At 41.1% G+C, this 14951-nt stretch overlaps 1 protein-coding gene across 1 annotated transcript in view; it reads right to left on the bottom strand.

Moving 5' to 3' along the window:
* The window catches only part of ttc7a (tetratricopeptide repeat domain 7A), an 80218-nt gene that overhangs the window by 31724 nt on the left and 33543 nt on the right, over positions 1-14951 (bottom strand). The window contains exon 16 of the mRNA XM_036215455.1: positions 586-702. Within this exon, the coding sequence (XP_036071348.1) occupies positions 586-702 (117 nt within the window). The remainder of the gene's footprint in view (positions 1-585; positions 703-14951) is intronic.

Raw genomic sequence — 14951 nt, 5'->3', positions numbered from 1 at the left:
TGCAAACTGTCCCCGAATGTGGACCTGTACATGGTTAGGGTACCGGTACTGGGTTAGGGTATTGGTTTAGTGTACAGGCGCGCTCCACGTCCGGTACTGGACAAGTTCAGGTTTACGGCTCAGAGGCTGGGAACCAGTGATTTAATGGGAATAGCCAGCACGTCAAAAACCGACGACGAGGGGACACCTGAAACTTCAGTTTTTGACGCGGAGGGGTCCTTAACCAAACGTCAATATTTGACGACTTGGGAGTGAGAATCTGTTGAATGGTCAAAGTTGAACCAGGTTTTACTTGCAACGCACGTTCAATGGCCACGTTTTGTACGTAGGCCCTGAAAGAAGTCGTAGAAACTTGCGTAGTAAAGAGTAAATACAAGAATTTTGAACACGGAAGCCCAAAAAGCACATTTACACATGTTTGCAAAGACTTTTTATTGGAAGTAGTCGCTTAAAATGTGCCTATCGAGAGCCATGTGAATGTCGCTTTACACATAATGGAAATAAAACAATAACTAGTAGGCAACTGCATTTCAAAGTTTGTTAGATGCTGATATACACACAGATAACTGCCTCGTGCATGCTCACCTGGAGCGGCTGATGTCGTGATGGCTCAGCCAGCATTGCAGCATCTCCTCACAGGTCTGCAGCGCTGCAGCGGGGCCAAACATGGCCTCCTCCAGCTTCACCTTCGTCAGGAGCAAACTGGAGAGAGAAACACGTCACTCGTTTCCCCATGAATTCACGCTGCCCTTTGACATATCAGCTCCATGTGAAGGTCTGAAGCACCCTTATCGTTTGGTGACTTGGTGCACACAGTGTTCTGTTGGGAAATTCAACTGTAAATAGTTAAATCGGCCCGAGGCTGTGTTTGGTCAAACCTGCTTTTATATCGTCACAGATAACAGCAGCTGTCATCATAAAACAAAATACATCACACGAAAAGGAAGTAGCAGGAAAACAATTGAAATTAGTAGATGAGAAGAGAAAGATTTTTTTTTCACTTGAACAGAAAACAAAGAAACACTTAAATATTTATGTACCTTTGTACACAGTAATGCTCTAAGGAGTGCATTTGGATCTATGCAGCCGCGGGCTAAAGTGCTCAGGCCACATTAGCAGCTCACAGTACACAGATGGATTGATGGAAGCAGACTCACAGTGAAGATATTCATCAACAGGGAGCTGCACAAGAATGTGAGATGTGTGCCTGAGCTGAGACGCTGATGAGTAGAGTGTTTCCGCCTGGCCTTTTTAGCTGAAGACAACTGGTAAAGTGATGTGGGAGCCTCTGATGAGAACATGTTGGTGTGCATGTGTGTGTGTGTGTTAATTGCCAGAAGGGGCTCTCAGAGGATGCACAGCCTGTCATGGACATCACTCATCCATGAGAGTGAAGGGAGGATAGAGAAAGAGACATGGTGTTCGCCTCATCTGACGGCTGCCCCGCCGTGGAAGGCTGCTCCAGTTATTCTGCACTCTGCTGTCGTAGGGTGGGGGCGGGACGGGAGGAGGGAGAAAACCAAGAACGGAGAGATGGATGAAGTGATGGGAGAAGGGTGAGGATCAGCAGCAAAGAGAGACAAGCTGTCGTCGGGGGAGAAGTGGGCCTCGTTACCAACTGAAGGGTCGGTGGAGGACTGGGGGATGGGTGCAGGAGTGTGTGGATGCTGGGAAGAGAAGATGGTGGGATATTTTTCAAGAGAAAATATTGAAAGTGTGTCTGCGTGGGAGGAAGGAAGCTGGATTTACTGACATGTAGATGACAAGTGCTGCCGAGGGACGCTGTTTTAAGGATACGCCTGCCAGTAGGAGTCCACCAGAGACTGTGTCTCTGGGCCTCCCATTACCAGGGTGACAAAGCATTTAGAAGGATAGTGATGGTGTAACCCAGCTGTGGGTTGAAAAGTGACAGCGTTTCAGTGTGGGTGTTTGCCATACATATGAAAAACTGAGTGTGTTATCTTGATGTGGAAACACATCGAGGCAGATTGTTATCTTGAAGAAAGTATGGACTCTCACAGGTTTAACACAAGTCTTCCTGATACCCAGATTTGTTCCTAATACTCATGAGGAATTTGTGCCCTCTTGGCTTGTTGGTTCTGTCTATTTCCTGGTGAAGTCCTTATAAGTTTCAAATTGGCCTTAAGGCATACCAAACCCAGCTTAATGAAATCCTCCTGAAAACTGTCTCAGATAATGACATGAATCTACTCCTATTGAACTTGTAACTGCTGGTTTTTACTAAGAATATGACTGTATTTTAGTATCTCAGCTGCAACACCTAGTGGGCATGTGTGGTAGTGTTCCTGAATGTTTAAGGTGTGCCAAACAGAACAGAAAGTAAACTTTGCTGGTTCTAAGTAGGGGTGTGTGTTGGCAAGTATCTGGTGATATGATACGTATCGCGATACATGTCTCACAATACGATACATATCGCAATATACTGTACCAGAACTATTTTTTTTTTTTTTTCAAAGAGAAAAAACGAAGTCACACTAAGTTGTACGTGTGTTTTGACTGTACCCTTGAGACTGAACATTTGACACAAGCTGGTTCTCACGAGATCTTCTTGTTGCCAACTATCGGTTGAGGGTTTAGGTGGAAAACAAAAGTAAGGACACCAAAAGACATCTAATTATTTAAATATTTTCTGGTCAGCATTTTAAATCGACACAAGAATCGCCAAATGAAATATAACGATATATCACTGAATCCATTTTTCCTACACCCCTAGTTCAGAGTACTCCTCTACTTCTTTGTAAAATGGGGTTCCACAGGGCTCAGTTTACGAGTCTCTGCTTTTTTTCCCCTCAACACTTTATCTCTGAGTTTCATTGCTAGAAAGTAGGATTTTTCTGTTGATTGTATGCTGATGATGGTCAGATGTGTGTCTGCCTAAACACCAGCTCAGTTCCCTGGAAGTTAAGTGTTGACTTATCCATACATGTGAGAGCTCAAAAAGGAACCTGGCACCTCCAGCCTTGGCACCAGAGAGGTTTGATTTAGCTAACTGTCCCCTTGTGAATATGAGTACATTTTGCACACTCAACAGTGTGACAGCTGTTGTGCTTAAACTTGATATGTTGCCAATATGTTGAAGGACTGAATGATCATCTTGGTGCCTGTAGTAATGTGGTTCTTGCTGCGGTGAAGAGAGTTGACCGATAAGGCAAATTTTTCAATTTCCGGGTGTGCGTTCTGTCGTTCTTCCGACATTGAAGGCTATGAGCAGTTGAGTGACTAGAGTTTCCATTAAGCTACGTTCACACAGCCCTCAACGACCACTTCCAATGAAAAGTGAGTCATGTGCGTTTTAGGCCTCCATGTTCAAAACTCTCATGTTCATACGTCACACATTTTTAAGACCATTTTAGGGCTTTACATACAAAGAGCACCGCCATTGATGTGTTGAACAGGATAAACATTTATTGAACACACTAAAACTTTAAAAATGCCACTTTTTAACATGACTATGAATATTAGAATACTTGACTTTTCAAAAATTACGTGATTGGTGAGAACCCCTCCCACTGGACTTTGACTCTTTGGCTCTATATGAGAAAGTATGTATTCATGTAATATGTGAGCATGCTAACAAAACTAAGGTTAGGGAGGCGGAGCTATACCCTCAGGATACTCAGGTAAAACAGGTATTTCCATTGCCTTTAATGCTTGAGCATAAATGCTGGGGTGTTATCAGCTCTGAAATATTGAGAACCAAAGCGTTTGATGCTCAAGTACGTCATTTATTAATTGCAATCATCGCATCTCAGATTAGCTACCAGATTATTATATCCATCTTGCTTCAACTATAAAACTTTGGCTGTAAAAAGTAACCTTTGATCCAGATCCCAGCTCACACAAGGAAAACAAAGACATTCATGTATCTATTTGTCTACAAGTGGATACATCAGAATGGAGTGGAGCAGGGAGACTATGCCCTGCCTGCGTATTTTCTACATCACAAATACTCTTTGTTAAACTGTATTCATTTCCACTGCTCCACATTTAAAACAATTTGAATAAAGGAATACTCAGAAAAGAATTTTTTAGCTTAAAATACTTAATTATGTCCTCTATTATGAGATGAAAATGTTAAAAACAAAATATTTCCATCAGTGGCCCTTTAATTTTTAATATTTCAACTCAGAAATGTGTCTTTTACTTAAAAAAATTCATTTTTTTTGTAAATGTAACAATGAAACTTTCTGTTTTACCTTCATGACAAAATCAGATACTGCACTTACATTCACTGATAAAAAGCAAAGAAATGAAACAAAGAAATGTTTGTGCTGCCTTTGGAAACCACCAGACCTTTTCCAACAGCACAGAGAATGGACCTGCATTCTCCAAAGGGATTAAGTGGGATCTTTGGTTTGTGCATAACCCCGTGCCTGGTGGCTTTGTTTGTTGTGTCTGTGCTCTACACCTGGGCCAGCTCTGCACATGACTCACAACCACACAGCGCCGAACAGAGGGATCACAACCAACTGTCAGACCAGGGAAGTGTAAATATCTCTCAAGGATATTGACAGATGAATAGATTTAGAACTGATTTTTTTACAGTGCTCGTGGAGTTTGACAGTTGACTGTAAACCAGGGGGGTCAAACTCAATCGCAAAGGGGGCCAAAATCCAAAACACACCTTCGGTCGCGGGCCAGGATAAACATTTATTGAACACTAAAACTACATTTTTGAAACTTTAAAACCGAAACTTTTTAACATAATTATGAACTAGATGTATAGCGTTACCTGCGATAATGCTACTGTGAATGCTGTAAACTGAATTTGGCTGCTGAAGATGCTGAAATTGATAGCTAAAATCGCTAAAGCTGATAGCTGAAAACACTGAAACTGATGGCCAGCCAACATATTAATTAAATGCCAAATTAGCTTAAAAAAACAAACAAAAAAAATACTTAGGTAAGCCAAAACAGCTAGCATGTAGCTAAAAAAAATAGCTAAACTTCAAAACAACCTAAAATAATTTTAAAAAAGCAAAATTTAGCCAAAACAGCTCGCATTTAAATAGTAGCTACACTCTAAACTAGTCAACTAAAAAAAAACAAGCCAAAAACACTAGCATGTAGCTGAAATATTTGCTAAATTCCAAAATAGCCTAAACAATTTTAATAAATGCCAAAATAGTCCAAAAAGTTAGCAGAATGCCAATTTTTACAAATATTATTCCAAAATAAACTTAAACCTTAAATAATTTTCAATATTTTTCTCTCCATAAAAATATATTTTGTCAAAATTATTCAAGTTAAAAATAAGCGCAAGATAACATCGGGTCACTAGTAACAATGAAATAAAATAATCTGGAGGGCTGGATTTAATCACCTGGCGGGCTGGATCCGGCCCCGGACCTTGACTCTTACAAGTGCTGTAAACCTGAATAAGAGATTATTTCATTTAAGGCGCACCTTTCAGAGGGAGGGGTAGATCAAGGAGCTATTCTATTTCAATCCAAAAGTGGAATTTTGTGGTACAAAAATCAATATTCCTTATCTGATTGTCATTTGCACCATGACTTGTCACAGGTATGAAAACAGCAGGAATATGCATCAGGGTAAATAAAAGCGTAGCATGTCTCCCTTGATGTAAAACAATAATGTTGGATGTATTGAGTTTAACTGTGATGCCTTAGGGAAACATTCAGATGAGTCAGTGTTATGAGCTTCTAAAATTATTGTGGTGGTGGGTGGTTTTTCTCAGCTGTAGGGGGAACAGTAGGTGAGTCAGTTCAGTTCAGCTGTGATTCATCAGTTTATGTCTTTATCTGAGGTAGTGTGCTGAGGCCCCACACCCTAATGAGTAACTCGCAACCAGCGGAAATACCATCAGTAAAAGGGTTTTTTCTGAAAATAGAAATGCTGTTATTTCTTAGGTAAATATATTCGTACCACAAGCTGTTAATAAGGTAAGTTATCAGTATCCGGATGTTTCTGTCTTCTACGTCATTCACTATGACTCAGTTTCTGACTTTACCTGCAGCTGAACAAACAGAGGACTCAAAGCAAAAAGCTAAAAGAGGAGGATTTGATCCAAAAAGGCATAAATTCATGTTATTTTTATAATGAGGGCAACAAGACATGATTGAGACCAGATCAGGACAAATTGAATTTCAAATACTTTCAGTGACACACCAGCTTTTACCAGAACAATGGAAACCTCTTGACTTTGCAGAAAGGAAAATGTGTTCTTTTCTTTTGCTTGGTTTGATATCAGTTTTGTTTTCTTGTTCTGTTTTCAGGTTTTCCTCCTGACAGTTTCAAGTCTTCAATGATCCACACATGTTTTGATTTCGGTTATTGATCTTCACTCTTTTTAAGTGTTTGGTTTTCAGCTCCTCTCTTTTCAACCTTCAATTTCTCCCTTTGTTTCACGGTTTTGTCACACTTTGAGTTTATGTATTAAGGTAAAAAAAAAAAAAAAAAAAAAAAAAAAAAACGCCACTCCGATCACCTTTTGATGTAGTGTCTAAGCGTTCCCAGAGATCTTTTAATTATGATTTTGCTGTTTTTAGGCTAAATCAAAAAAACTTGTGTCATTTTTCAGAACATAGTTTTTACTTTTCTCCTAAGATACAGCAAAACATATAAATAAAACATGAATTGTCTAGTAAAATCCCAGTAAGGGCAAGAACTTTTGAAATGGTTTTATTAGCCTTCTTATCACTCAAATCTTTTAGGTAATGTTCCTGACTTAGCTCCACATTTTCAGGATCTTATTCTTTTTACAACATTGATCGCTTATTTCCCAGCGTGAGGCAGAGACTGACCTCAGAAAGCAATAATATAAAGAAAAAAAGACCAGGATATGTTTGCTTTCCCATAACACACACTGCAAACTGATACCTGCAAAGATTTAAAACCTTGCTTTTGTCAGACATTGAAGATATTCTACGTTGTTTTAACTTCTATTTGATCCATACCTTAAAAGCCATAATCTACAACAGGGGTGTCCAAATCCAGGCCTCGAGGGCCGTCCTCCTGGTGGTTTTACAAAATAAATCCTGCCGTATCTGCTGCTGATTACCTGGATCAGGTGCATTTGGCCAGTTAGAAGCTTCAAAGGCAGGTTGGTTGGGACAACATGTAAGACACCGGCCCTCGAGGCCTGGATTTGGACACCCCAATCTAGAAATAAGGAATTTAAAATTAAAATGAATCAAAGTCATTTTGATCTATACTCTTGACAATAGAAACATTTGATTTAACACCCAAAAAAAAACTCAAATTGATTAAGGAAATGCTAATAAGACTAAATGTTTATCTATGCTCAAAGAATAAGTACTAGTTTTATATTTTACGATTTATTTAGATCAACCAACTTATACTGAGATCAGTTTCTTCAGATTTTTTTCTAAAATGAGTCATTTCCATTTATTACATCACTTTTTTATCACTGTAATCGAAGTGAACAACAATTAGGTTTATAAAAACGAAAAAAATACAAACCATTCACTTAGAACGAAAAGAAATGACATTCAATTTGAAGCAATTCTGTTTAACGACTAGGACTGGGTTAATAAAATCAATAAATCGATTTGAATCAATTGAAGCCTAATAAATCAATAATTGATTCATAAAAATATTTATCGATTTAGCACATAAAGCTAAAGTCTGCTAGCTTGATGCTAACATTTAATGGAATTTCCTGTAGGACGGCTAATGTTAACGCTTGGTTGACCTAAACATCTTTATAAACTTACAGACATGAATTTTTCAAATTCTTTTAGGTAAATGTTTTTTAAAGTAACTATTTGTGGTCTAAAACATCGTTTTTTTACTCATACTTCTTCTGGAATAAGGTGTAATGCTATAAAGCGATCCCCATCTAGAGGCCAAACAGAAACGTCCTCCAGGAGAAGCAGAACAATGTTTCCAATGTTAATGATCTGAACATTTTAGTTAGAACTTCTCCTTTAGAGAATCTATATAACACTGGATGATATTAACAATCTCATTATTTCATGAATATATTTTACATTATGTGAACTGGATCAGATTAATATAAATATATTCAAATCTTAAAGTAGATTATTAATGTGTTTCTAAACAAATGTGTATAAATGTGTAAACTCAATATTGAATTTAACTGAAGAATGGAAAAAAATGTGAATCGAATCGATTCAGGTTCTTGTGAATCAAAAAGTTCCTTGAAACTATAATCAATTACCAGCTCTATTAACGACTAGCTTTTTGGGGCTTATTTTTCCTCTTTTGAATGCTTGTCTGGAACTCCTTGTTTCTAGATTATAAAGATTTATTGATGAGTTTAAATTAATTTTAGTTACTTTAAATGTAATTACTTTCTAGAGATTTTCTCCTTAAGATTAGTGTTCTAGCTTTAGAATATCTCTTTTTTCAATGTACCCACTATCTAAGCTAAAAAGTGAGGAACTTGAACTGACCAAAGGTGGGCGGAAGACAGACTGAAGTCTGTCATTCAGCACAGCAGTGGAAATCAACTCCACAGGCACTTGAAGTGGGGAATTTCTCTCTCAGTCTGGTAGTATGTTGCCTACATAAACCCTTATTTTAACGTTCCATGTTTGAAAAATGGTTTTCCAGTATAATACATGAAGTTATTTTGCACAGATAACCTCATCCACCTTGTCATTCAGCCCTTTGACACAATCTTTATAATGCCGGCTGAGTTTGCATCAAGATTACAGCACTCAAAGCTGCACAGCAGATTACAAAGGCTGTCATTTTCAGCCTCCTGGGATTGAGCCTGTCGTGTGTAGAGTGTCGTTTTTGACTGAGCAGTGAAAAAGCTCCGTGGTGGTCGGATAAGAGCGCTGCGTGCCAGCGTAAACTCCTCATAAAAATAGCTAATAATGTTCCCCTGAAAAAGTGGTTCATACTCGGTATTACTCATTCTGCACTCCCACAGATTAGAGTGAGAATTGTTCACGCACATGTAGCACAAACACACACGCACGCTCATAGTATGTGTGTGGATCCGGGCACGTGCACGTCCGTGCAGACAAACTTGTGAAGCTAGACATGCAGAGAGAGTGGCATGCAATGCAGGCTGGAGCCGTCACGTTTGTTCAGATGCTCGCACAACATGCTGCTGATGCTGCAGCCTCCCATCAGATGAATGCTGAATCAAAGGCTGGGATTAATCATTCTCTTTAGTACAAATTGCAAGACCGTAATCACTGTCAACCCCCCCCACCCACCCAAACACGCACACAAGCCCTCCCCTTCTGTCGCCACAGCTCTCTCTCAATCTGTAGCAGAATCCCATTTCACATGGAGACACAGAGCTGTTTGCTCTGCGATTAAAATTTCAAAGCAAAAGAAGAAATGGAGACACAGACCAAACAAAATAAAAAGTGAGAGAAAAAAGAGGGCTGGAAATTAAGGAAGAAGGGAAGTGTTGGAAAAAGAACCGGGCTGGCAGGGAGTGAAGTGGGAATAAAAGGAGGAGGGAGGAATTCTGTATGCTACAGCGAGCAGTTTGCTGTGCTGCAGAGAGCCACGGGCTATGACCATTCCCACACATGCATGCACATGCTCCGGAACATGCAGCAAGCTCGTGCAAGCTCATGCACTAATATTCATGTTCTGTCAGGATCACAAACGGGACAGCAAATGAATGCTCAGCTCTGGGTCCCAGCCTCTCACACCAGTTTTGATCTCCTATTTTGAGTTTAAAGGCCTTCAACATGCAAAGTCGACTGTTTTGAGCTTTTAACTGTATTACAATGTCCATTCCTCACGAAAAAAAACAACCCCAAAGTCGTGTATTGCTCCATTCATGCATTTCTGAATATTCCTTTAAAACTCACAAAAACGAGCGGGTTCTCACATTATGATGTCACAAAATGAGGAACAGCCCCAGAGTCTACATGACCACAATATGATCATCTATCTTTCAGAAGTTTGTTTCATGTTTGTTTTTGTGGGTGAAACACAGACATGCTGTTGAGATCGGCTTTAGATTGACCTCATAAAATGGGCAACACCCAAAAGGGGCGAAAGGCGGAGCCACAGAGAGGCTTCTTACTTCCAGGTAGAAAAATGAGCTCACGAAAATAACACATATTTTTATAAATGATTCATGTTTTAGTGTGCCAAATAATCATATTTAGGAATGTAGTTTACTCTGAAAGGCTTTATTAAGATATAGGGCCTTTAACCTTTTAACACCTGAGGCGTCGCCAGTGACACCGAAACACAACATCTCTTAATATGCTGTAACTTTTCAACTGTTAACACGATCAATGTCATTCCAGCAGTTTCTGAGGGAGAAAAGCGGCGCAAGCTTGGTCACTCGTCCTTAATTTTGTTTCTTTTATGCTATAAGGCTTCTAAGATTCAATCTTAACTTCCATTTTTCTTTTTTTTAGAGGATTATTGGTTTAGTTTCCATTTCCATCCATCCATCTATCTTCCTCCCCTTTATCCGGGACCGGGTTGGGGGGGCAGCAGTCTAAGCAGAGATGCCCAGACTTCCCTCTCCCCGGCCACTTCCTCCAGCTCCTCTGGGGGGACCCCGAGGCGTTCCCAGGCCAGCCGAGAAACATAGTCTCTCCAGCGTGTCCTGGATCCTCTCGGGGCCTTCGCCCAGTGAGACATGCATGGAACACCTCTCCAGGGAGGCGTCCAGGAGGCATCTGGACCAGATCCCCGAACCACCTCAACTGGCTCCTCTCGATGCGGAGGAGAAGCGGCTCTACTCCGAGCTCTCTCCGGGTGACTGAGCTCCTCACCCTATCTCTAAGGGAGCGCCCAGCCACCCTCGGGAGAAAACTCATTTCAGCCGCTTGTAGTCGGGATCTCGTTCTTTCAGTCACGACTCAGAGCTCATGACCATAGGTGAGTACTGGAACGAAGATCGACCGGCAAATTGAGAGCTTTGCTTTTTGGCTCAGCTCTCTTTTCAGCAAAACATACTGGTACAGACACAGCTCCAATCTTCCATCACTCGTGAACAAGACCCCAATATATTTAAACTCCTCCACCTGAGGCAGGAGCACTCCACCCACCGAGAGAGGGCAAACTACCTTTCTCCGGTCGAGAACCATGGCCTCAGACTTAGCGGTGCTGACCCTCATCCCAGCCGCTTCACACTCGGCTGCAAACCGCTCCAATGCATGCTGGAGGTCCCGGTTCGATGGAGCCAACAGAACAACATCATCTGCAAAGAGCAGAGAGGAAATCCTGTGGTCCCCAAACCAGATCCCCTCCGGCCCCTGGCTGCGCCTAGAAATTCTGTCCATAAAGACTATGAACAGAACCGGTGATAAAGGGCAGCCCTGCCGGAGTCCAACATGCACCGGGAACAGGTCTGACTTACTGCCGGCCATGCGAACCAAGCTCCTGCTCCGGTCATACAGAGACCGGACAGCCCTGAGTAAGGCTCCCCGGACCCCATACTCCCAGAGCACCCTCCACAGGACACCACGGGGAACGCGGTCGAACGCCTTCTCCAAATCCACAAAACACATATGGACTGGATGAGCGAACTCCCACGAACCCTCCAGCACCCTGAAGAGGGTGTAGAGCTGGTCCACTGTTCCACGACCAGGACGGAAACCGCACTGTTGTTCCTGAATCTGAGGTTCGACTATCGGACGGACTCTCCTCTCCAGTACCCTGGCATAGACTTTCCCAGGAAGGCTGAGGAGTGTGATTCCCCGGTAGTTGGAACACACCCTCCGGTCCCCCTTCTTGAAAAGGGGAACCACCACCCCAGTCTGCCAGTCCAGTGGTACGGTTCCTGTCTGCCACGCAATGCTGCAGAGACGTGTCAGCCAAGACACTCCTACAACATCCAGAGACTTGAGGTACTCAGGGTGAACCTCATCCACCCCCGGAGCCTTGCCACTGAGGAGCTCTTTGACTACCTCAGTGACCTCAGCTTGGGTGATTGACAGCTCCACCCCACAGTCCTCAGTCTCTACTTCCGCAAAGGAAGGCGTGTCATCAGGGTTAAGGAGATCCTCAAAGTATTCCTTCCAGTTTCAGATCCAGTTACGTGGCGTCACCGGGGCCTCACCCTGGAGCCAGGCCTGGTGGCCGGGGCTTTTGTCACTGGCCCCGGTCAGGTCCAACCCGAAGGAGCAATGTGGGATCACTGTCCAGTGGGCGCACCACCTGCAGGAGAGCTCAGAAGGCGCCGGTGCAATGTGGTTTGGTCGGCAGTCGAAGGCGAGTGCCCCGGCGGCCTAAACCCTCGTTATGGAATTTGGCTTTTCCATTTGGTTTATTTACAAAAATGTACAGAGCAAACAAACAGCCAATAAAAAGAAAATAGGAAGAAGCATATGATGCTTGTTGGACCTATTTTCTCTGAAGTTCTAAAAGTCTAAAATAGAATTCATCATTCAACATCATTTGAAAACAGCTTTTCCAGTTAGAGATGATTTATCCTAAACATTTGCTTCCTTGTCTGTTCATAAAACCACTTTATTATATTATAATTGTATGAGTTACGCATTTAATGCTCTTGTTTCCATTTCTGTATCAACAGATCTTTAGGTCTTGTGTCTAGTTGACTCTATGTGGCTTTAAATAAAACTTCTCCTTTAACTCTGATCACATGAAATAAGCTTGTGTTTGTCTTGAAAAGGGGGACTACTTGCAAAATTGGTGACAGTCAAATCTGTTTTTTTTATATTTGGAAAGGTTGTCAAAAAACAGTCTAATTTCTCTGACATAATGATCAATATAAGCTGAAATGTCAGTACATCTTTGTGCTGGAAGGAAAAAAAAAAGTACTAACACGAGACATTCACTTTTGATGAAAAGGAAAGTGCAGAGCAGCAATGTATACAATAACATATATAATAGTTGAGAAAAGTGAAATTAAAAAAATATGTAAATGAATTTCATTTAGCTTGTACAGAAGGGTTGGTCAGGGTTGAGGGTATAATACCATTAGCTTCCCACAAAAAAAAAAATACAAAAACAGTAGATATGGTGTAAAAGCACTATTTAATTTTGTGTTGTAATTGGATCAAAATGTGTTCATGTTGGGATTTGAGCCTACAGGAAGGAGATCCTGTTCTCCAGATCAGCTCAGTTACTGCAAAACCATGTTTCCAGGAATCTTCAGGAACATACAAGCTAGTCTCTTCTTTCCAGTCACATATATTTCAGAGTCAACCAACAAGTCACAGCCTGCTGCTTCATAAATTTAAATAGTTTCACATGAGCACAACACCCACATTCACACACACACACCACAAACTGTCACCTGACACAAGGTAAAACTTATGAAACATCTCCTGAAAGATTTATTTAGTCCCTTGTCCCCAACAACAGTCTTAAAACAACACCCGCATGCGCTGGTTCTGCTGGTGTGACCTCACGGTTACCGGGGCGATTGGGATTTCTGGTGCAGGGAGTGGGGGGAATTGGCTGAGCCCAGAAAAGAGCTCTTAAATGGGTCAAAGCAGTCAAGTGTCTCTACGGAGGAGGTGTGTGTGTGTCTGCAAGTGTCTGATTGTGCATGTAGACATAAAACATCTATCTTCAGAGTGCACACACACACACACACAGCAGCCATCAGTGAGGCTTTTGTAATTATAAAAGCATCCACCCACTCCATCTCCCTGTTTTCTTCTCCCAGTCGGGCTGTAATGTCCTTCGTTATTTAATCAGGTTTTTTTTTTTTTGCTGTGTTTCCTCCTCTCCCTCCTGATGTATGAATGCGCCCCATCTGTCTGCTGGGACCGTGGAGGCCAACACTGACCCCAAATGGTTGGATTATGAAATGCTTTACGGAGCTCTGAAGCAGACAGAAACCACATCAGAGACGTGATGCAACATGCGTCCATGTCAATGCTGGGGTGGAGGAAATGATCAGATTCTTGATCCTGTGGTCACCTGCCAGCTCAAGCTGATGATGCGGGGGGATCTGGATGAAAGCCCGTGATATGATGCTATGAGTTTACACTTTTCCTTTTTCGCTTCATACTAAAATGCTGAAGGAGTTTGCTGAAAATGTAAAAGCTGTTTGTGAAATGTAAAATTTGCTAAAAGACTGGAAATTTCGTTAAAGAACGATAAAAGAGCGCTGAAGTTGACCTAAATTTCTGAAAATTTTGTGGTAAAATTGTTTAAAAATCTCTAATACATGCCAATTTTGCAAAAATATTTAGTGTGTTACTTAAATATGAGCTAAACTCCAAATTAGCCCCAAAAATCCTTACTAGATGCTAAATTAGCCAAAAATGCTAGCTTGTTGCTAAAATGCTAGCTACATTACTTAAAAACTATCCATCCATCCATCCATCCATTTTCTTGACCGCTTTGTCCCTTTCGGGGTCGCGGGGTGCCGGAGCCTATCCCGGCTGCTGATGGGCGAAGGCGGGGTACACCCTGGACAGGTCGCCAGTCTGTCTCAGGGCACTTAAAAACTAAATATTACTAAATATTAGATAAACTCAAAATTAGCATAAAAAAACCTCAGAAGATGCCAAATTAACCAAAAAGCTAACAAATTGTTTAAATACTAGCTAAACTCCAAAATAGCCTATACTCCTCAGTAAACTAAACTAGTCAAAAAATGTAGCTTGTTGCTAAAATATTAGCCACATTTCTTAAAAATTACTATAAAAGATGAAAACATAGCCCATGAATATATTTAAAGGCTTGCTGCTAATCTGCTAAATTTTGAAATTTGAAGACTTTCTCATTCATTTCTTATGGGGCTCATTTTGTTCAATATTTCAAAAACTATAAAGTTCATGAATACCAAAAATCAAGCAGAAATGTCCTGAACGAGGTGAACGTTTTGATACCAAGATTGATGAAAACGCCGGAAATGCAAATTAATTTTTACTTGTCAAAAAACACAGAAAGGAGGAGGAGAATCACTAGTGAATGTTTTTAAGCATTTCACACAATTACACATTTTGTCATAAATAATTAGAGGTTTAATCCCGTCAAATCGTCCTATTTCTGTCCAAAAGCATCAAAAG

Source organism: Oryzias melastigma, linkage group LG15 (genome assembly GCF_002922805.2).
Source record: "Oryzias melastigma strain HK-1 linkage group LG15, ASM292280v2, whole genome shotgun sequence".
Taxonomy (NCBI): domain Eukaryota; kingdom Metazoa; phylum Chordata; class Actinopteri; order Beloniformes; family Adrianichthyidae; genus Oryzias; species Oryzias melastigma.
Note: the sequence above shows the minus strand (reverse complement) of the source record. Positions and strands in the feature narration are given on the sequence as shown.